This window comes from Choloepus didactylus, chromosome 14 (genome assembly GCF_015220235.1).
Source record: "Choloepus didactylus isolate mChoDid1 chromosome 14, mChoDid1.pri, whole genome shotgun sequence".
Taxonomy (NCBI): domain Eukaryota; kingdom Metazoa; phylum Chordata; class Mammalia; order Pilosa; family Megalonychidae; genus Choloepus; species Choloepus didactylus.
In genome coordinates, this window is record NC_051320.1 from 26,102,388 (window position 1) to 26,126,348 (window position 23,961).

The 23,961-nt window shown below is 39.2% G+C and overlaps 1 protein-coding gene across 2 annotated transcripts in view; it reads right to left on the reverse strand.

The window, feature by feature from the left end:
• SLCO5A1 (solute carrier organic anion transporter family member 5A1) overlaps positions 1 to 23,961 on the reverse strand; it is a 178,799-nt gene that overhangs the window by 12,483 nt on the left and 142,355 nt on the right. For both annotated transcript variants that reach the window (XM_037803251.1, XM_037803250.1), the window contains 3 exons: positions 9,994 to 10,153; positions 7,866 to 8,107; positions 5,206 to 5,270 (listed from right to left, as the gene is read on the reverse strand). In XM_037803251.1, coding sequence (XP_037659179.1) covers positions 5,206 to 5,270; positions 7,866 to 8,107; positions 9,994 to 10,153 — 467 coding nt within the window. The remainder of the gene's footprint in view (positions 1 to 5,205; positions 5,271 to 7,865; positions 8,108 to 9,993; positions 10,154 to 23,961) is intronic.

Genomic DNA, 23,961 nt, shown 5'->3' on the forward strand with positions numbered 1-23,961 from the left:
AGCTGCAAAGCCTCGTGGTGCCAGAGAGAAGCTCTCTCCCAGCAAGCGAATACAGCTCAGCTGAGCTCCAAATGGGGTTTTAAGTAGCGAGTGTGAACTGCTCACTACAGGTACGCAGCCCCAAAAAACAGACAAAGGCTTTGGGTGACGACTGACCTGGGAGAGCCAGAGGGTTGCCTTGGACTGGGTCTGAAGGGGACTATCTGTTTCTTTTTTGGCTCAGTGGAGAAAGCCCCAGTCATTTTCAGTTTCCAGGGCTGTGACTCTGGGAAGGGTGGAGACAGCACAAGCAGAGAGCGAGACCATTGAAATGCTAATGACCTCCACCTGGGGGGTCTGTCTTCTCTAGGAGGAAAGGGGTGGGGCCCTTTCCATTCAGAACCAGACCCCAGAGCCTGGGGGAACACAGCCATACCTCCTCACACCAGTCAAGAATTATAGGCTAACAGGCGTCACCTGCTGGGCAGAAAAGCACAGTGACCCAAGGCATCAAAGGGTGGAGCAATTTTCTAAGACACACCCTCAGGGAAACCAGATACTGAATATTTCTTCCCTCTGGGACCTGAGCCTGTTCTGGTCTGGGAAAACCTGAGTTGGATAACCAAGGAAACCATGCCTAGACAACAGAAAATTACAACCTACACTAAGGAAAACAAAGTTATGGCCCAGTCAAAGGAACAAATGTACACTTCAACTGAGATACAGGAATTTAAACAACTAATGCTAAATCAATTCAAAAAGTTTAGAGAAGATATTGCAAAAGAGATAGAGGCTGTAAAGGAAGCACTGGACATGTATATGGCAGAATTCAAAAGTTCAAAAAACCTACTAGTAGAATCTATGGAAATGAAAGGCACAACACAAGAGATGAAAGACACAATGGAAACATACAACAGCAGATCTCAAGAGGCAGAAGAAAACACTCAGGAACTGGAGAACAAAACACCTGAAAGCCTACACGCAAAGAAGCAGATGGAGAAAAGAATGAAAAAATATGAGCAACGTGTCCGGGAACTCAAGGATGAAACAAAGTACAATAATGTACATATCATTGGTGTCCCAGAAGGAGAAGAGAAGGGAAAGGGGGCAGAAGCAATAATAAAGGAAATAATCAATGAAAATTTCCCATCTCTTATGAAAGACATAAAATTACGGATCCAAGAAGTGCAGCGTACTCCAAACAGAAGAGATATGAAGAGGCCTACGCCAAGACACTTACTAATCAGATTATCAAATGTCAAAGACAAAGAGAGAATCCTGAAAGCAGCAAGAGAAAAGTGATCCATTACATACAAAGGAAGCTTAATAAGACTATGTGCGGATCTCTCAGCAGAAACCATGGAGGCAAGAAGGAAGTGGTGTGATATATTTAAGATACTGAAAGAGAAAAACCACCAACCAAGAATCCTGTATCCAGCAAAGCTGTCCTTCAAATATGAGGGAGAGCTCAAAATATTTTCTGACAAACAGACAATGAGAGACTTTGTGAACAAGACAACTAACCTACAGGAAATACCAAAGGGAGCACTACAGGGTGATAGAAGACAGGAGTGTGTGGTTTGGAACACAATTTTGGGAGATGGTAGCACAACAATGTAAGTACACTGAACAAAGGTAACTATGAATACGGTTGAGAGAGAAAGATGGGGAGCATGTGAGACACCACAAGAGAGGAGGAAAGATAACGACTAGGACTGTGTAACTTGGTGAAATCTAGAGTATTCAACAATTGTGATAAAATGTACAAATATGTTCTTTTATGAGGGAGAACAAGCAAATGTCAACCTTGCAAGGTGTTAAAAATGGGGAGGCATTGGGGGAGGGATGCAATCAGCATAAACTAGAGACTGTAACTAATAGAATCATTGTATTATGCTTCCTTTAATGTAACAAAGGTGATATACCAAGGTGAATGCAGATAAGAGAGGGGGATAGGGGAGGCATGTTAGACACTTGACATTGGTGGTATTGTCTGATTCTTCATTCTACTTTGATTTAAGGTTATTTTTCCTTTTGCTGCTTCCTAGCTGTCATTTTTTTTGTTTCCTCTTTCTTTTGCCTCTCTACCTTCTTTGACTCTCCCTCCTGCCTTGTGGAAGAAATGTAGATGCTCCTGCTTAGTATGAACAGAATGTTCAATTAGGATGAACTTAAATGTTTGGAAATGAACAGGGGTGTTGGTAGCAAGATGTGAGAATAACTAACAGCGCCGAATGGTGTGTGAATGAGGTGGAAAGGGGAAGCTCAGTCATATATGTCACCAGAAGGAAAGTTGGAGGTCAAAAGATGGAAATGTATAAAACTGAATCCTGTGGTGGGCAATGTCCATGATCAACTGTACAAATACTAGAAATCACTTCATGAACCAGAACAAATGTATGACAATACAATTAGAAGTTAATAATAGAGGGACATATAGGGAAGAACTATATACCTATTACAAACTATATACTACAGTTACTAGTATTTCAACATTTTTTCATAAACAGTAACAAATATACTATATCAATACTAGGAGTCAACAATTGAGGGGGGTTGGTTAGGGATAGGGGAGGTTTAGAGTTTCCTTTTCTTTTTTTCTTTTTTCATCTTTCACTTTATTTCTTGTCTGGGTTAATGAAAAGTTTCTAAAAATTGAACAAAAATTAAGTGTGATGGATGCACAGCTGTATGAGGGTACCCAGGGGCAAGTGATTGTGCACTTTGGATCTTTGGATAATTGTATGGTATCTGAACAATCTCAATAAAAATGGAAAAAAAAAAAAAAAAAACAAGGGAAGTCTGAGAAACTGACCCAGCCAATAGGAGCCTATGGATACCTGACAACTAAATATAATTATGGTATCCTGGAACAGAAAAAGGACATTAGGTAAAAGCTAAGGAAATCTTAAAAAAAAAAAAAAAAGCTGCAGGTTTTCATTAATAACAATGTGTCAATATTAGCTCATCAGTTGTAACAAATATACCACACTAATGTAAGATGTTATTAAGAAGGCATACTGTGGGGGCGGGGAGTGGGGTGGGGAGTATACGGGAACTCTATGTACTATCTGCTTAATTTTCCTGTAAATCTAAAACTTCTTTAAAAAGTATTAAATACTTCTTTTAAATACCTGTTGCTACAAATGCAATTAGGGAATCCTTTCAAACTTAAAAATTTTACTTGATAAATACTCAAGAGGCTATACTATAACTCTTTACCCATCAACATTCACTACACTTAGTTCTTGTGGGGTTAAGTTATAGTGCTTGGATGTTGGAAGAGTATGAGGAAAGCATTTCCCCTGTAAACCAGATGCCACATCAAATGGCAAATTTATAATGACACTTGGGGTGTGGAAATAATTATAGCATAAAAGTCATCCTTGAAGCTTGTGAAACATCTGGGATGAGTAGTAGCTTCATAGCTCAGACTATGGGCTAGACATTTCTCTACACTCCAATAAGAAAGAAAGTCTACCCCACAGACTTCCTTCACCACGTTATGCCCTTTGGTGGTATGTACCCTGACCCCCAAATATCTAGCCCTCCTTAAAATTCCTGACTCATCAGACCCCACTGCACTCCCAAAGCATTTTGTATATACCTCCGATATACCAACTATCACATGGTATTTAAACTCTTTGCAAATCTGTCACCCCACGCAGGGAAGACTGTGGATTCTCAGTAAGAGTTGATAGGAGGAACGGAAGATGGATTAAAAGCCCAGGAGGTTGTGACATATTATTTAATAAGTTGTATTTATTTAAAATGGGATCTATTTTTTAGAATTTTAACCTTATTGAAGTACTTAAAACTCTTTTTCCTTTGGAGTTTGGGGAAGTGGAAATTGGCTTGTTAGCCTAACTACACTTTTGACGATCAACAGAACTTAAGAAAAGGTTAAATTAAATAATAAATGTCTAAATTTTCTCCTTCCACATATTCTTGGTGCTGCAGTGAACATCTGCTGACTTACCTCCACCTTCACCTCCACACTAAACACCCCAGCTCCGTGGCATAGAGACAAGCAGAGCAAAAAGGAGGAACTGGGTTTTTTCCCCTTTTTTCCTTTTTCAATTCAACCACCCCGTTAGTAAACAAATTTCCTCCCTGAATAGAGCACTTTTTCGTTTTCAAAGAGAAATAGAGGACAAACCTTCTTATCTATATATCAAAGTATGTCACCATTTCCTTTAACCAGCATGCTTTTAAAACATTATTTCAGAAGTCTTAGTGATACAACACTCAGGCTTTTTCCGTTCTGGTGTTCCCTGGAAAGTGCTCATTCTCAACCACAACATATGACAAACTGTGAATTCCAGAGATTACTGCTTCAAAGGGTCAGATGATTCCATTTTAAAATGTTTTCCCCTTCAAAACTGAAGGAATAAATTTAAATCAAAAAAAATTACAATTTTTTGTCCTATAGACAATGATGCTGATTACTGGGAAGAATAACAGTCAAAGAAAATATCAGGCTGCCACATTAAAAAGAAGAAATAAGCTTGATGATGGAAAGACATTCATTGAAACTGATCAAGGGAATGGGCTACTTCACACACTTATTTTCCGTGCATGGCCTGAAGACATCACAGGGTGATGAGGTATTTGTAAAAATCAAATGATATTCTTCTGCTGCTCACATCACTGACCTAGTGCTAATGATAATGTGCTTTTCTTATTGAGAAGGAAAAGCCTTGTAGGGTTTGTCCCTAACGTCAATTTTGGGAATTTTCTTTTTTCTTTGTAGAATTTTTTTATTCTTTTTCCTCAGAAAACTAATACTCTTTGCCCAGTCCAATAAATTGATGATAAAAAAGAAACTAAAATTTTCACCCATAAAATAAGAATCAGTTCCCAGCACTTTCGTGTTAAAAAGGCATAAAGGGACAAAGACCTCAAAACACTAAGCCCACCACAAACTGGTTCAATATTATTTACTGTGTACAAATATTGTTTACTGTACACAATTTTCTGGGGAATTTAGCCTAGTGGGGGAAGGGGGACTCATCTAAAGTTGGTTTTGTTTTGTTTACTCATATGACAGAATGGCTGGACTTTTCATTCAAATCAGAAATTAAGGAAGTTGTGCCCACACCAGGAACCTGAAAGCCTAACTCCTAATGATAACAAAAAACTTGACTCATCATTTGTAAAGGACAGTGAGAATTTGCCATCTGCAAAGAGGAACTAAGAGGCATGCTTGGAAATTCAGGAACATACCGAGTGTTCGCAATAAAACAAACTGCATTCCCAGCGCAAATGGTCTCTCCTCGTCTTCTACGGACCTATGGTAAAAGGAAAGAAACGTTTTAAAATAGTTGCTAAATCAAGACCTGCTGAGAGCAGAGCCGGGGACAAGAGATGCTGTGCCAAAAAATTCAATTTGCTAAAATGTACTAACAATAGGCAAGCATGACCGCTGACGGCTGAATCACTTCACCCCAGTGAAGACACTCAAGAAAACTGATTAACTCTAATTCCTTCTGTGTAAAGTCCGGTGGAGGGTCAAAGGCTCATCATAGCACAAGATACAGAAACAACTCTAACTGAGCTTCCCAAATTAGCACTATTTCAAAAAAGGTTCTATTTCCAAAAAATCCATTTTCAAGAATTTTATCTGAAATACTATATTCTTACTTTCTGTTTGCCTGCACTTTCCAGAACGGTAGGTCTGCAAACTGAAAATTACTCCCGTAATTCTTCAAGAAAAGCTTAGGAAAAAAGTTTAAAAAGTGTATACGATATAAGTCAAAACTCAGTGATAGGGCTAACAGCCCCTGCTAGCCCCTCACTTTTTCCTCTTTTCCTAAAACTCTGCTCCTGCATGACATGAAGATTTGAACTCCATTCATTTTATAATTAGCAAAGATTACAGGGGTCCTTTTCTGAAATTTGGTTTAGAAGCCAAATGGTGATTTTGACCTGTCTGAATGCCAAAAATTGAGTAGCCCATATATGGGTTATTTAACATCATCTATAGAATTAAAGTTCAAAGAATTAGATTGAGTAAACATATTAGTGATTCATATTCTTTTGAACGAAGAACCTTATCATTTCTATCCTATACACATGGGGTTCTGGGTATATAACAGAAAATCCCCTAGATACCCTTATCTTTTCTCCAACTTCTTTATTTCTTGATAGCAATCTGCCCAGTGCTATACATATAGCTGTCACTTCACAAATATCTGCAAGCTAAGGAATTGTGTGAATAAGGCAAGGGAGCTTTCAGATGCTATTATTTTACTGTCCAAGAATGGCTTCCTTGGAAACATCTAACTTGGCATCCAATACATGGAGCCCAAGCATGCACAGTGCAGACAAAGCAAGCACACGGCCTAAGGGCCCTCACTAATCAGTGACACCTCCGTAGTGCTTTCTGCCAGGCCCACCATTGGGGGTTTACATAAGGAGCCCGGGAGAAGAAAATGAGGAAGGATCAGGACGGACTCCCTTTCCTACCCCCTCACTGCACTGCCCCCCAAACCCCCAAACCTGGGTGCACTCCTGCTCCTTTGCCACACCATGTGCCCCCTTCCTTTGCCTGCTACCGTCTTCACTGCAAACACCAACACATTTAAATAGCACATTTGAATTTTTAACCTCAACATTTTTAGTGTCAGCATTTTTTTAGTTGACACTAAATTATCAGACCCTAATTGTTAGTGTCAATGTTTTTAATTGGAAAAAGGTATATTCCATGTATTATTACTAAAAAAATGCACAAAAACAGTATATATAGCTAATACAGCAAAGAAAACACAGCATGAATCACTGAAAAATTTCATTTCCTAGCCTATTCTTTCCCTTGACTCAACTCCAAAATTTTAAATGATGGTAAAATAAATGAGATCAGCATTTTGAACTGCAGGCCCAGCATAAACTGTCACTGATCCCAGGACTATTAATAACCTTTTCTATATGCACGACTTAGCAACTTCACCAAATTACTTCTGGCTCTCTTCTGGGAACAGGCTTCTTACAGCTAACACAGGAATGGCTTTCAACTCCTGAAGTTGAACCAAAGGCACCCAGAACAAGTTTCACTAAACAATAGGAATGGGACCCAACTGAATAAAGAAATATCTGGAGTATGAAAAGGCTACCAACTTCCTTTCCCTTCCTGATATGAACAGAAAAATGCATGACTCTCAAGTTCACCAGGCAAATATCTGAAGGCGTGCCTATACAATCTAGTTTTGCTTTCTTCCCTGCTTTATTGCATGTACTGGTTTGAATCTATTATGTACCCCAAAAAAGACTGGGGGCAGACCAATTTGTGGGTGTGACCTTTTGATTAGGTTGCTTCCATGGAGATGTGACCCAGCCCATTCAAGGTGAGTCTTAATTAGTTTACTTATGTCCTCTATGAGATGCTAAAAAGCAGAGACACTTTGAAGAGAGATCAGAGACACTTAGAGAGAAAACACACAGAAACATTTTGGTGACAGCTGGTTGAAACCAGAGGCAGGAAATGTTAACCCAAGAAATGAAACCCAGAATTTGCCCCAGAGAAGCTAAGCGAGACACTTAAAGACAAAACCACTGGAATCAGAAGCTGAAAGCAACACAACCCAGTAGCAAAGGACCAGCAGACGCCAGCCACATGCCTTCTCGGTTGACTGGTGTTCCAGATGTCACCGGCCTTTCTTCAGTGAAGATATCCTCTTGTTGATGCCTTGGTTTGGACACTTTTCTGGCCTTAGAACTGTAAATTTGTAACCTAATAAATCCTCTTTATGAAAGCCAGTCAATTTCTGGTATTTTGCATTCTGGCAGCTTTAGCAAACTATAACACTGCATCAGCCCTGAGCTCTGGAGTAAGTATTCCAGCAACTCTAAGTGTGAAATCTGCCCTCTAAGTCGAATCCTCTGCTCACCTGAGCGTAACGATGATGGCTGATGGCTGGGCACACGCTGTGATGAATGTGACAATGAAAAGGAAAATTAAGAATGGGATGAGGGTGTTACAGGTCCGTTTACACTTCCCAGACACAGCATAGCCGTTCTCATTGAGATAGGTTTTGACAATGACCACTCGGAGCTGGCTGCGCTGTCCCACGGTGGGAGGAGTGATCACTTGTCGGCTTTGGACACAGGTGCATTCTGTATAATTCCGTATCTATGCAAAGAAAATAAAGACCAGTTGTATGCCAATCAAAAGCAAAATGTGGCATGGTGATACTAAGACAAGTAAGTAAAAATGTGTTCAAGCAATGCTAATATTTTAAAATGCAAAAATACTTCATTGAAAATATCTTCGCCATTAACAACAGTCAGGGTCCTACGAACCAAAATCTGCTTATCGAAAGTTTTTAAAACCCAACCTTTTCTAAGAGGCTTTCACACTCAATTCTTCAATGTTCACATTTCCACATGCTCATTTTTGTTCATCGTTATATGCTGCCTCGATTGCTGTTTAACTCTCTGGCTCTCCAATTAGAGAAGCCCTTCAAAAACAGGAACCAAGCTTTATTTTTATTTGTGCTCACTAGAGCACCAGGCATAACCCTGAGCCCAGAAAATGTCTGTTAAATGTAGAAGATTCAATAATGAGACAGTGATGATTTCAGTATCAATAATTATGAAATCTCATTGGCTGTTCCATTCAAACAGTTCGTTTAATTAGCTGGTGAACAACACCCTATGGACGAGAAACTGATTCATGGGTGGAAGTTAGATCCAGCATCTGTGGCCCCAGCCCAGAGCTGCTTCCAGACCCCGGCAGAAGACACCAATGAACCCAAATGCACTGGTCATTTTTTTTTTCAACAAATATTTACAAGCACCTACTAACATGTCAGGCACTGTTCTAGAGGGCTGAGGATCAGAAGTAAGCAACAGAAACAAAGTCTTCAGTTAACTGCCAGTGTTTCTATTTAAATACAAATACTAAATTTAAAAAAAAAATGAAACACTATTGGGTGTTGTACAATGCCAATACAAACCAACAAACGTTAAACCAACCAACTCACCTTCTTGCTATTATGTAGCTTTTTACTGAATGGACGTCAGCTGAATTCACTGTCACTGTCACCTTTCCACCACGTAGAGCCGTGGGAAGAACAACTATAAAAATGGGACACTCTTTGGCCAGCTGTTTAAAGAACCGCTGGCCTTTTTAAAAGAACAAAGGGCTCTGTCCTGAAGAACTGACTTACTACCAAGGCTAACAGATCTCCTTGTCTCTTTCAACTTGGTCACACACTGGATCTCACCAATTATATAAGGGGAGCCAGCAACAGAATCGTCCGTTGATCAATATAGGTTAAAATTCAGATATTCAATTTGACATTCCAGATACATGCGGCAAATGACAGAAACCCTTATCAACTGCACAGAAAAAGCAAATGGCATTTTACCCTTTTGATTAAAGCAGACTCCTACAATCTGTTCTTATGCAAAGAATCAAACCAGGCTCAATAAAGAACTGAGTATAATATTGAAAACCTTCTCCCACAGTATTACAGCCTATTTATAATTCATGGGGAAGAGATTTCTCAAAATAGCCTATTCTTGAACTGACAGAAATATCTTTACTCTGAGAGTTTAAAAAAAGTCTGAACTGATAGTCTATGAAAAATGGCTGTCGCCCATCTCCACAGACTCCTGTGCGGGAGGCGCTTGTCTCGTCTCTTCTCAGCACGGCCGGCAGTGGCCATCTTGCCCTTCAAAGCTCGCACACGGCCCCGTCAGAGTCACAAATGCGAGGCCCAGCGCTCAACCTTATCAAGTTTCACTGAGCTGGCACAGAATGTAAAGAAGGACAGAGCTGATAAGGAAACAAATCACTTCTCCCAAATGCTCCAATAATCCCTTTGAAAAAAAAAAATGATAGGACCGCATAATTTTCTCTCCTCTAGGTTTCTGTCAGAAGGCATTTTGTAGGTTATTTGAAGCCTCTTGAGAAGGGACACAAAGTCATCAGAGTTGCACATGAATTCTCATGTGTCCTTGCCAAGGGATGTTGGGTTAATGGCAGAACACGAGTTCGTGAAATACACTCACCCCAGTGCTGAGATTACCGCTACTAACACAGCCAGCCAGGCAAGGGTTAAAGTACGTGATTCCATCTGATCCACAGACCGGCTCATACTCATGCGTGTTACACCCACAATTCACATTGCAGCTTCCCGTCAGGTTCCTGTGAGGCATGGTGAGAGAAGGCCTAGGAGAGAAAAGAAGCAGGTCGTAAGCAACATTGATTTTTTAAAAATTAATAGGCAAGTTCTTGATAATTAGTAATCTGTCCACTTTAGATAAGCTATTCCCATTAAGTCCAAGCTATGGCACCATCAGGTGGCTACCCTAGATAATCATTTTTATGACCTTAATCCAAAACACAAAGAGAAATACTTTGATTTTCTGGTACCCCAGATTCAATGCTTTCTTAATTAAAGTTTCTCTCCTGCCTCGAGTCTACCCTTTAGTCTGGTCCTCTGGACCTGGTCTCAGCATCGGGCTCAGGAATTCTAAATCTAATGAAGCTATACACTTATGGCAGGCACTTGGTTCTGTGTCTTGACAAATCTAGGCCTTGGTTTCTTTACCTGTAAACTGGAGAAAATACTTTTCCCTACCGAATCAATAACAACATTGTGAGGACGTAAACTTGAAAACAAAGAATCACAGTTCTCACACAGGCTTCTTTCACCAAAAACTTTAATTGCTCTAGAATTGCTCAAAGAAAGATACTGGACTCCGGAAAATCAAAAGGAAGTGATTTTCAAAGAAGATGGGGAATCACATTACTAGTTTGATTCAATGGCCAGTGGAGAAAAGTTTGAGCAGTTCCTCACTCAGGAATGCCCAAATGTGGAGTCACAGATGTGGTTGCTGTGAAAAGGGGAAAAACGTAAGGAAAGATACAGAGCTGAGGAGAGGAGTGTACAGAAATGGCATGGAACAGAGAGGCGGGCACACACCCAGAGTGGAAGTGGGGGCAACCAGGTAAGACTGAAAGTGCTCCGTAGAGCTCATACCTAACAATCTCTTTCCTTTGCTTCTATGATCATCATTTATATGCATCACTGGTGAAAGACTGTCCCTAAAGGTACCTGAGTTAGCCAAAACAAATCATCCATCCATCCATCCACCCATCCAACCATCCATCCATCCATCCATCCATCCAAGAAATATTTCTCAATGTTTATAATGTCCCAAGACTTATCTTTAACGAAAACCTCGAGTACCTCCCATCCAGAAGGATAGCACAAACCAATCAGACATATCAATATATAAATATAAAGTGTTGTTTGTTCAAAGCCTTTCTCCCATGCCCTATTTCACATTTTGATACCTGAATGTTCCAATTTTATTGCGAGACACAAAACCCATAGCAATATCAAATCCTTATCAAAAAAGCCTTCCAAAAGGCAAAAGTAAAATAAGCTCAGGTCTTCATTCATGTCACTCCACAGAAGAAAATTCATCACAAGTCTTTGATAATCATCATGTTCGCAAACTCTTAGAATCATACCATTTTACAGTTAGAATATATTTGAAAAAAATATGATTCTAGACCAGTGGTTCTCAGCAAGAACAATTTTGCCCCCATGGGACACTTGAGAATGTCAGGATACATTTTTGGTTGTTACCACGGAGGGGGTGCTGTCATATAGTGGGTAGAGGCCAGGGATACCTCTACACGTCCTACAACGCTCAACAAGATCGCCTCTGGAACAAGCACTATCTGGCCCCAAATGTCAACAGCGCCCAGGCTGAGAAACCTTGTTCTAGACCAATGACCACATGACAAAGTGGAGGTCCAGGGAGGTCAAATAATTTACTATGAAGCAAATCACTATGTTAGCAAGTAGCATAATAAAAAGCCTTCTGGTGTGCATTACGATTCCCTTAATCAGCACTTCAAGAACTAAATTGTAAGCCATGACCAAATAAAAGGGCTTTTATATGTTTGCACACCTACTCACTCAAAGTGACAGGACTCAATCTCATACCAGTGTGGTTATTACTGCTGTTATTTAGAAACCATGTGGCATTTCATATTAACAGCACGCTTTGCGTCCATGTACGATAGCCACAGATTCCAAGCACCCATTCATTACAGGTATCTCCTCTCAAAACAAAGGAACCAAAAAAAAAAAAAAATATATATATATATATATATATATATATATTTGAGAGATGCTCAAAACACACCAATTACAAGATTACAAGAAGGCAAAAGCTTTCCTGAATTGAAGAAACAGAGGCACAGTCCTGGGTCAGCCTCAGCTCTGTCTTTTTTTCCCAAAAGATCATAATATTTGATACAAAGAAATGATAAAATATGAAAATATCCAAAAAATCAATTCAGGCAACAAATTTAAACAGCAATGAAAGGAAGCATGCATTCACTAAAAAGTGAGTAGGGGAAAAGGTGATAGTGGCACAAAAAAAGGAAGATGCTAACATGGTTAAACCCTTATGTTGTGCTGACAGAACAAGAAGTCATTTTTAAGAATATCTTGTTTGCCACTCACTCTTTGGAAAACGGGTGGGATTATAATAAAGGGGAAAGTCTGTGAACCTGAGTAAAACTATACAACTTTTCATTAACTCAAAGTAAACTCATCATGAAGGCATAAAACGCATTAACTTGTGCTAAACTTCAAGCTAATTCTTGTGCAAAGAGACTGTGCATCATCTTTTCAATAAACAAAAGCATGTCTGACAAGATAGACTTCCAAACAAAAAGCTCATATTGACTCATGACTCAATGTAGCATTAATTTCAAACAAGGCACAGGGACCCATGAACAAATGCTTATAACTGCACAGGCCAAGCTACAAGCCTCAGACTCCCACATAACATCTTACTACAAAAACCACGGAATTACAGAACTAGGAGGAGTATCTGGAATTATCTTGTACAACTTGCTAGTAAGGAAATTATGAGAGGTGTAATAACATTCCACACAATCATTCAGGCCTCGAGAAAACCAGCTACTGGAAGCTGACCAAAAAGGGAATGAGAAGAAAAGATATCAGATGTATGGCCCAATTTTTATTAAATCAATCAGTTAAGGATCAGTGATTAATATTTAAAGTAATATACGATAATAAAACTGATTGATGGTTAATACAGTTAAAAAAAATGTATTCCACAACTCTTAGGGTCATTACAGCTGGGTATGTAAGGACACAGTTGCACTCACATATAAGACACGCAGACACACCAAGACCTAAAGAACACCTGAACTTCCGTATCTGACACTTTTCTGGACTCCATAAATCAAAGAGAAGCCCTCTAACCTTCTTTCTGCTGCCTCTTAAGTTTCCCCCTATTAAAACATATAGCAGTTAGGAATCCATGCATCCTGTGCTCAAGCCAGGATTAAAAGGATTATGATTCATACAGCAAAAACCTCTTTAGCAAAATACGCTAATTAGGAAAACAGTGATATATTTCTCATAATTTCTTCATCTCTATCAATTTATTACAGGCTTCAAGACTTCAATTCAGATATTTCTTTTCAATTCTACTTAAATTACTGACTTCAAATTAAAATCCTTCCTTGGCTAGAAATAGCTACACAACTTGAGGTTTATAATTACCTTCATCATCAACATCATCATCATCACTAAAACATTAACAGAGCCCTCTTTTTAATGTAAAAATCATGCACTGAGACAGCCATATCGGTTATCTCAACCATTCCTCATGAGAATTATAATTACTATTACTGCACCCTATCTTGCAGATGAGGAAACTGAGGTTTTGAGAGGATAAATATTGCCAAAAATCACACAGCTAGTTTAAGAATCAGAACTGGATTTAAGCCCAGTTATGTCTATCTCCAATAGTAACCCCGACACTGGAAAGGCAGTCTTGGATAACTGCCTGTGATTTTGCTTTCTCTAGCTCAAGACTTCTGAGCAGCTCATCCTACCTCCTTCTTCTTCCTGGAGAAAGCCCTAATGCAGCTTTTCTGGCACTCAGCTCTCAGAGTTCCTAAGCACTACAGTAAGAAAGAGCTGAGTTCAATTCCACATCCACAATTCACAAGTACTGTGAGCCTCAGGTTTCCCATTTGTAAATGGGGATTATAACATCCTTATCACATAGTTGTTGGGTGGATTTGAGGAATAAATGTACATCCAGTGCCCAGCACTGTGCCTAGCACATGAAATGCTTCATAGAAGCACTAATGAATAGGTCATTCCCTGGAACTTCAAGTATCTTTTTGACACATCTAAGACTAAGAGCTAGAGCTCAGCAGCTATGAATTTAGCATTACCCCCTATAGCAACTGCTTAAAAGCTGAAAAAGAGTTCAGACTTCAATTAGAGATATGAATGAAGCTGATCTGGTTAGGACTAAGGCAAATCAGACTAAAGGATAGAGAATGATACTGACTGTGTTTTAAACCCTCAACTTCTGTGTAAGACCAAAGCAAGAGATGTTTATTTGGTGCAAAATTTGCATTTTCTGAGGCACACTATCTAACTTAACTTGTATGGTCAAGTTATTTGAACACCATAATTACATGGAACCTAGAATAAGGAGTAAGATCTTGTTGGTTTAAACAGGTTAGTGTGATGCCCTGATACTTCCAGAGTAATCTGGGCAGAAAATAAAAAAGTATTTGCAAAACCCCCTTGAGGGACTGGGGGAAAATGTGGAGATATTAAATTTCCCCACCTGGGGAATTCCACATATTCTCACAAGCATTGGAGACTACCAATTTAGAAGGCCAAACCCTCGATCTTGGGGCTTGCCCTTATGAAACTTATTCCTGCAAAGGAGAAGCTAAGCCTACTTATAACTATGCCCAAGAGTCACCCCCAGAGAATCTTTTTTGTTGCTCAAATGTGGCCTCTCTCTAAACCAACTCTGCAGGTGAACTCACTGCCCTCCTCGCCTACATGAGACATGACTCCCAGGGGTGTGAATCTCCCTGGCAACGCAGGATGTGACTCCTGGTGATGAGCCTGGTCCTGGCATCATGGGATGAGAAAGTCTTCTTGGACAAAGGAGGGAAGAGAAATGAAACAAGGATTCGGTGGCTGAGAGATTTCAAATGAAGTCGAGAGGTCATTCTGGAGGTTATTCTTATACATTATATAAACATTCCTTTTTAGCTTTTAGTACATTAGAATAGCTAGGAGGAAATACCTGAAACTGTTGAACTATACAATCCCATAGCCTTGATTCTTGAAGATGATTGTATAACCAAATAGCTTTTACGGTGTGACTGTGTGATTGTGAAAACTGTGTGACTGACACTCCCTTTACCCAGTTTATGGACAGATGAGCAAGAAAATGAGGACAAAAAATAAATAATAGGGGGGAGATAAGGGATATGGGATATTTTGGGTAGTCTTTGTCTTTTTAATTTTTATTCTCTTTTTTTTGGAGTAATGAAAATGTTCAAAACTTGATTGTGGTGATGAATTCACAACTATATGATGATAACATGAACCACTGAGTGTATACTCTGGGTGATTATCTGGTATGTGAGTATATGTCAATAAAATTGCATTTAAAAAAAAGAAGTACTAATGAATAAACGCAAAACAGTCACAAGTGGGAAGTGTAAAAGGACTCCATGACGTTTTTCTTTTTGAAGAGGACGAAGTCATTTTCTAATTTCCTTCTACAGAGAATGGTGGGGAAAGAACTAGATTGGGATCAGATTTCAGACCCACCATTTAGCAGCTGTATGACCTTGGGCCAAATAATTTAATCTCTCTGAACTTCAGTCTTCTGACAGGTACAAGATGGTTGAAAATACCTCTCCTGACTACAAAGCAAGGATAGTCAAAACCAAGAGGAATACATTTAATATACGAATGACTATTGTATTCAATTGTTTTTGTTACAGCTCCCTCTAGTTTTGTAATCAACAAATTCAAGCCAAGTATAAACTGAAGTTCACACATAATAACCTTTACGTTATATAAACCACTACATAGACAGAATCCTTTTACTAAAATACAACATCCCTCATACGGAGTGTTCTGAATACCTTTATTTATTATTAAAGTAATACATATCCATTGTAGAAAATTTACAAAACAAAAAAGGACTAAAAAATAAAATTAAATTCATACATGATGCTATCACCCAGGCATAGCCATTATTCTGATTTTATTATATTTCTTTCCAGTCATTTTTCAATGTGCTTATGGATTAACATAAATAACACCGTTCTCAAGAGTGTATGTGCAGTTTTAAATTCTATTTTATTTCCTACTCTCATTACAGGATGAACACCTTTCTACTGCCTATGTTAATATGAAGTTATAGACTGATAAATTTGGTTGTAAGTTTGATAATATTCATAAGTGTTTTTGAAATAAAAAGGCTTATTATGTTTGAACAGATACCATATACTCTTTTATAGACTTCATTTTGATTTGTTTATATTTTGGTTATAAAATTTAAAACTCAGGGGAAAGAAAATTTGCTTATACTTCATATAACCTTGATACTTCTAAAATAAAGTTAAAAAAAATTTGCTTTTGTCTCCAAATATATCCAAAAATAGAAATCAACTCTAAGCGTATTAATAAAAATAGGAGGATAATACAAAAGCTTATATATCTAAAATCTTTTAAGCAAACTTTTTTCCCTCTAGTTTTCAGGAATTCCCTTTAAAATCAGTAATATCTATAACAAATAAGAATTACAAACGGTGCCCAAAGAATTACACAGTGGGGGGAAAGAACCTCAGCAGGTTAAACTGTCCATGAGCACAGCAGATGCTATTAAGTATGATCTGTCCAGAAATGCCTGTCACCAGGAGAGTCCCCACCTGAGTGCTATCTAAATACACCATGCTGCAAAATGGCAAGATTAGACATGCTGACAAGGACACCGAGACGCATTTAAGGGAAGAGAAGGCAAAAGTCTCTTTTATTTCGGTACTCTTATTTCTGTAGGGGAAATAAAACCATCCTGAGAGAAGTAACTTTAGGGGAAAATCACCACCTCTGAGATTTTGGAGCTGAATGGGCCTGGGGCATCAGCATGTCCCCGCTAAGATGGGAAAACAGGGAAAACACTTCCTTGTCATCGGGTAGCTCAAGAAATCATCCCTGGAAAAGTTTTCACCCAGTTGCCCAAGTCACTAAACCAGAAGTTGCTATAATAGATTTTACCTTAAGTTGAAAAAGATGACACTTGATAAATGAAAGACAATAAAGCTAGAAGTACTGAATGATTTCTCGAGACTTAGTACTGGTTTAAAATTCTGCATATGGACATCAGATTTAACCCCATTTTAAAAAATTACTTGAAAAATGAGATAATGAAGAGCAAGAGCTCACATTATCCAATGTATTTATATAAAATATTGCCTAACCGCATGGTTTCATGCTAAATCGCAGCTCTTGGGGGCTGCAAGACAATTAGGACTCACCTGTGCAAAACATAGTTCCAACAGATGCAGAGGGGAAGCAAACATTTCCTAATTAAACTGCAGGAAAAGTTTGGGCACTAAGACTGTAATTACTTGAGTCGGGAATGGGCCGGAGCTCCCAGGATCTTTTCACAACGAAAATCTATCAGAATCTAAAATCTTAATTTTCTAAGGGAACCACTACTAACACATCAGGTCCACTCTAAGAAAAAACAGCAACTCCATCTTGGCTCCACAGGAAGCATTTATTCCTCCTGAATCATCCTAACCCGTCACAAACACTTAGGGTCCACCTGAGTACCCCGTCAATTCAAAGATGTGCATTCATCAACTTCTTTAACATCAGAAAATGCCAGAGAACTGGAGCCCTCACATATTTCAATGGATGGAATTGGTTTATACACTGTGCTTTCTTCTTTGTGAAGCTTTTTTCTTCTTCTTTCATAATTGTTTAATAATTAAAAGCATTGCATTCAGAATTAGAGAAACCTGGGTTAAAATCCTAGCACTGCCATTTTTAAACACATGACTTAAAGAAAGCTATTCAATTTCTATGAACCTCCTTCTCCTATTTAAACCAAAAAATAAAATAAAATAGTTATTTATCAATTGCTAACTATTTGTTTTATCCCATTTTAACCTCTCTATAATCCTGAGACAGACCCTATTATTAACCCCTTCTTAGTGATACAGTTGAGGCACAAATATTTAGGAATTTGCCGAGTACTTAATTTAATCCTCAAATCAATTCTAGAAGGTAGATACTATCAGTATCCTCATCTTAAATATATGGAAACCAAGCACAGAAAGGTTAAGTAATTTGTCTGCAGTCACACAGCTAGTATGTGGCAAGGCCAGGGTGAAAACCTAAACTGGCTTCTCGAGAACTGCAGAGCAAATGCAGTAGATATGTCAAGCATTTAGTTTAATGCTTGTAACTCAGCTAGTATTGAATATTAGAAAACAGTGCAGTACAGAAAGAAGTGGATACATCCTCTATTACTCTCTTAGTAAGGAGGTTCTGTGTGCATAAAGGCATGTGCATATGTGAAACATGAAATTTAAAACAGCACCTCAATGTGGTGTTCATAAAGAACCCAAACTATGGAATCAGATCATCTTGGTTGATTTGGTTCTACTCCTTATTAACTGATAATTTAGGGCAAATCACTTAATCTCTAAGCCTCAGTTTCTTTAATTGAAACACAGAGATAATAATAACTATGACAGAGAAATGTTGTAAGACATTAATGATATTCATAAGGGCCATCATCATACCTGAGACAAATATGTGTCCAACCAAGACTCCTATCTTCACTACCATTCCCTTTACCTTCCCTTTTGTTGACTTTAATGGAGAAAAAAAAATCCCACAGGCAATTTCTGAAGTCATGCTGGACAGGTAAAGAGTTTTTACTACAGAGTCCAACCACATACTGTTGAGCAGGTTGTGCACTGAATAAGATCACCCAACCAAGAGTGCAAAGGTTGGCTGAAATGCAGCCCTCGCCCTGCTCAGAAGAAAGGGTCCCATTTTTCTTCATCCAAAGGCACCTGCTACTCGACAAGCAGTACACGTGTGGGGCTGTGCCACCCAGAAGTATTTATGCTACTTCACTCTCAAGACTATCTTCCTAGAAAACTTGGGGAGCCAGAGAAATTCTCCATGGAAATTAAGTTTTTCTTTTGCTGATTTATAAACTTTGTTCAAGTCAGGCTGCAAATACTGAAACAACTGGGCACCTGCCACAGATTCCAGTGTGCCTAAACACATTGCTTTTTCTTCACTGGAGACAATTAAATGAGAAGAGGCACACCAGTAATCATGGCTTTAGATAACTAGATGTATATTTATATCATGTTCTTCCTAGTTCCAGCATCACTAGATGAGTAACATCTCTGAACAGAGGTAGATGCCAGACATCCATCCATCTTTTAAAGAAGAAATGGGAGTTGCTTTGCATAATCTAGAAGGGAAGGTAGTAAAGACAGAGAACTAACCTTTCAGCACATCCTAAGTGCAAGGCTCTGTGCTAGGAAAGATCAGAGACCTTCTCTCATATAATCCTCATAATTAAAATGAAAAACATTTGAGGATTCAAGGAGATATTTACTTTTCATTTTTACCCTCCTGTATTATTTTCAGTTTTTCAACTGCAAGGTTTGACTTTAATTATGCTTTCACAAGTTGAAATTGGCACTATCACCAATTTTACATATGAAGAAACTAAGCCCCATTAATATTAGGTAATTTTTTGGCAATGTCACAAAGCTAGAAAATGATGGGGAAAATATTTGTCTTTGAAAATAATACTGTCTTTGACAAATGCGTTTGAGAGAAGTCGGGAGGGTTCATTCTTGTGACCTCTATTTTCTCACTAACTTGGAATGACAGGTTCTACTAAAAACACTAAGACTCGAATAAGTTAAAGGACTTGAAGAAACGTGTGAGAAATTGAACTACCATCCTGGGGGGTGGGAAAGGAAGTGACTAGGGCTAAGTAAATGGATTGCTCAGCAAAGATGAGGGCCTGCTAAGATTGGAACTCATAAATTTGTAATGGAGCCAATCAGCACAATTATATAATTTTTCCCAGTAGTGCTGGGAAGTCCAGAAGCAGTTGGTGCAGGGTTGGCAGGACACAGGTGGTGCTAAGCAAGGACTTTAAAAGTCTATGGGACTTGGGAGTTTAAAAGCAGAGAGACACCAAGTCTGCCTTCCATCCCTTCTGAAAATATGCTAGAAATAAAAATAGAGTAGGATTAAAAGGAATAAAGCCATAACAGCAAAGAAAAATGGCAAGAGTGACACAACATTTTATGAAAATAGCAAGTATATAGGATTGAGTTTATAAGGAAGGGGCAGAATTGCTAGAAGGGAGAGGAACCTGCCCAAAGGAACCTCCAAGAGCTCTGAGCTAAAAGTCAAAAGTGTGATGTGGAGTGGAAAACAAGGAGACTCACTGGAGATCCAAGGGAGAGAAAACTCTTAACAGTGGACCCTTCCATTCTCATCTACCCACCCACCCCATCCCCAATTCAGGGCCCGGAAATCCATCAAAAAGCACTTCTGTAAAGGAATTAGAAGCAATTTTAAAAGCTAAAGCTTTTTCCCTAGGTGTTGACAACTGAGAATCAACGCCCCTCAATCTTGTATTGAGTTAGGGGCTAAAGCACATGACCTGCCTCGAGTCAGGAGGCTGGACTGAGTGTTGCTAACCTGGCACTACGGCTCCCATCTGAGGCTGGGAAATTGCATGTCCCAAATCCCCTTCTCCATTTGGTTTCAGCCACTATAGGGCAAGAGAAGAACTCAGAAAAGAGGTGGAAGGTGGGTGAGAACTCCAAGCCATTCCTCCGGGGAGGTCCTGGGATACAATTGCAATCGGGCCAGGAGGTGCCCTGTGAAGTCCAGCCTGTCCTCACTCTGTTCCCCATCTCTGCCCAGTTCATCCCTGCCCCGCTGACCAACGACAGCCCCAAGACCAGCCCTAAAGGGAGCAGTCCTCACAGTGTGTCCACAGACCTTGCCACGAGGTCTCGCCCTGCGATCCTATTCTGCGGTCAAACACAACATGTCCACCCGGCCAGGCTTTGGCCAGATAAGGTTAGTGACCGATTCCCTGATTCTCTGACTCCCTTCTCTCTTTATTCCCCCCAGTTCTTCCCACATTTATTCTTACAATTAGATCTTCCTCTAATTCTCATATGAAATGTTGATTCCCATAATACTTTTAGTGGTTCTACTTTCCTGAATGGATCCTGACTGATACAGTCAATGTCCTACTTGCTGATCCTACTGAATAATTTTCCACTGGATGTAAGCTGCCCCATACAGCACTCCAAGTCCAAACTTCCAGTGAGGAGAAAGATATATCTGGCCAACAGCCTAATTGACCCCCAAAATAGAGACTATCCATACTAGCTACTCAGCTTAGAAGAGACCATAGGAGCTCAGCAGATGGGCAGAACTAGAAACATAAAAATAAAAGCCAGAAAAAACAAACAGAAAAATTTACCCATAAGACCAAAAGATAAAAATTAAGGCACCAGAAACAAAGTTAAAAGAAAAGGAAAGGAAAGAAAAATCTAATAATATAGGCAGAGTCAAGAAGACACTACTCCCTGGGACATCACCATGCTATAAAAGGGAGCACTGAGAATACAATGAAGAAAAAAAAAATTGTCAAAATTAAAAATTTATATAAGGACTAGAAAATAAGGTTCAGAAAAACAAAAACATATGGAATATTAGGGAAAAAATAAAACACACAGGCAACCAGTCTGTAAGGTCCAATATCTGATTAACAGGAGTTCTGGAGAAAACCAAGAAAATGGAGGGAAGCAAACGAGTGAGGCCATAGTGGAACAAAATTTCCCTGAGAAGACACACATTAAAATAAGAGAGTTCAGAGAATGACTAGTACAACTGAACAAAGTCCTGTGCCAAAACACACATTCATTCATTCATTCATTCATTCAACACATACCACACATTATCTTAGACGGTTGGGATACAACTATTACATAGATAGCTGTTCTCAAGGAATGCCTACTTTAGAGACAAAAGACAATAATAAACAAAGCAAATAATTAGACAAGATAATTTTGCATAGTGTTAGGTACTGTGAGAAAACCAAGGAGGAGTGATGTGAGAAAGAATGACTGGAGAGCAGATTTCCTGTAACTGGGCGATGAGGAAAGGCCTCTCTGAAAACTGGAATCATAAGAAGGATCCAGCCAAAATCAGATCTGAGGGGAAAAACCCCTCATGAAATTTCCAATCACCTTGAATGAAATATCTTTAAAACTTCCAAATAAAGTTCTCCTCAAAGAAATGAGGACTAGGACTGGATTTAAATTTCTTAACAGCAACATTACATTCTAGAAGACAAACAAAGTAACAGCTTCAAAGTTCCCAGGAAAACAATTTTTTAACCGCAAATTCTACACCCAAACTATCACTGACATGTAAAAGAAGAATAAAGATACTGTAATACACTCACAGGCTCAGAAAGTGTTTCCTCCCATATACCCTTTCCTCGCAAGTTACCTGAGGATTTTCTTTGGCAAAATGAGGTGTTAACAAACAAACAGTAGTGGATGCAGTTGAAGAGATCTATGAAAAGAAGTCCCAGGGTATCAGTCATGCCAAGAGAGCAACCAGTCCAAATTAAAGCAGAAGGATAGAGGGTTCCAGGGAAAAAGAGGATTCAATAAAACAAAGAATGATTAAGAACTTAAAATAATTTTTGAGCATGATAAAGGTAAGCAGTGAGCGGGAAAAAAGAACAGGACTTAAGTCTTCAATGAAAAACAACACCAGAAACTTGTGGTGCAAATGGTATGATTTTAAGCAAGTTCCCATCTCCACCCTCCTTAGTCAGGTGACTACTTGTACCCTGTCCCCTATTTTCTGGAGAAAGAGAATCAAAGACTCCGGACTTCAGAGCACCACTCATAAAGAAGACCTTTATGACAACAGGGGGATTATGTGGAAGTTTGCGACTGAACAGTGAGTCCTGGGCCCCTCCCTCCAGCCAGCTCTAGAATGCCAGTCCCTAAACCCACAAGACAGCCCCAGCCAAGAGAGTGGGGCACCCTTCTCTTGAGGACCTGAAGCACCTGGAGATAAGACCTCAGAGTCTCACATTGGGTTTCACCCAATGAAATGCCAACCACCCACGCCAGTCACCCTATAGTGAGATCCACCAGGCAACAAGTCCTATCCCACACAGAGCAGCTACTTAGCTTTTTAAATTTTCATTCTTTGATACTGAGGGAAGGTCAAAATCACAGCAAATTTGAGGGAAGCTTCTAACACAATGAGGGAGCAAAATAAATAGAAACTAGGCTGGTGAGGGGAAAAATTGGTACAACACCTGTGGAGGAAATTCTCAATCCTGGGAATTCATCCTCCCAACGTCCAGCACATGAAGGAAATGATATATGCTTGAGGTTATTCATTGCTCCATTGTGCCATTGTTTTTAATAACAAAGATTGAAAACAACCCAACTGTCTATCAACTGGGGACTGGTTAAACTACAAAATGGAAGAAAGCAGAAATCTCGGCAGTGGTCAAAAAGCAGTGCTGAAGGACCCGGCGTCTGTAACCTTGGGGTTATGTCCCGGGTTCCAAACAGTACCGTGCTGGAATGCAGCCACGCTGGATCATGAGATCCGGCTGTTAAATTTTCAGGGATTTTGCCAACTGCTTGCTAAATACAACCATTATTAAAAGTTAAATCATATGCTTACATTTAAATAAAATATATTAAAAACAAAGATACTCAAAACCCATCATCACCTTCTGATTACTTTACCACGTCTTACTATTATCTATGCTCTTGACTAGGTTATTTACGTCTGTGTGATGGGAAAACTGGGTAATGCTGAGCATCTGAGCATCTTCTTCCCACTCATTGTTCAGTGTCAAGTTGGTGGTTTGAAATCAGCCAAGGTGGGAATATTTACACCACAGAAACAGGGAAAAGCTACAAACGGAAGCCCTTTTTCCTGGGAGAAGCATGTGCTACACATTTATCATCACACCACTGGATACATGTGATCTGAACCTCCATTTTGCCATCTGTAAAACTGAAATAAT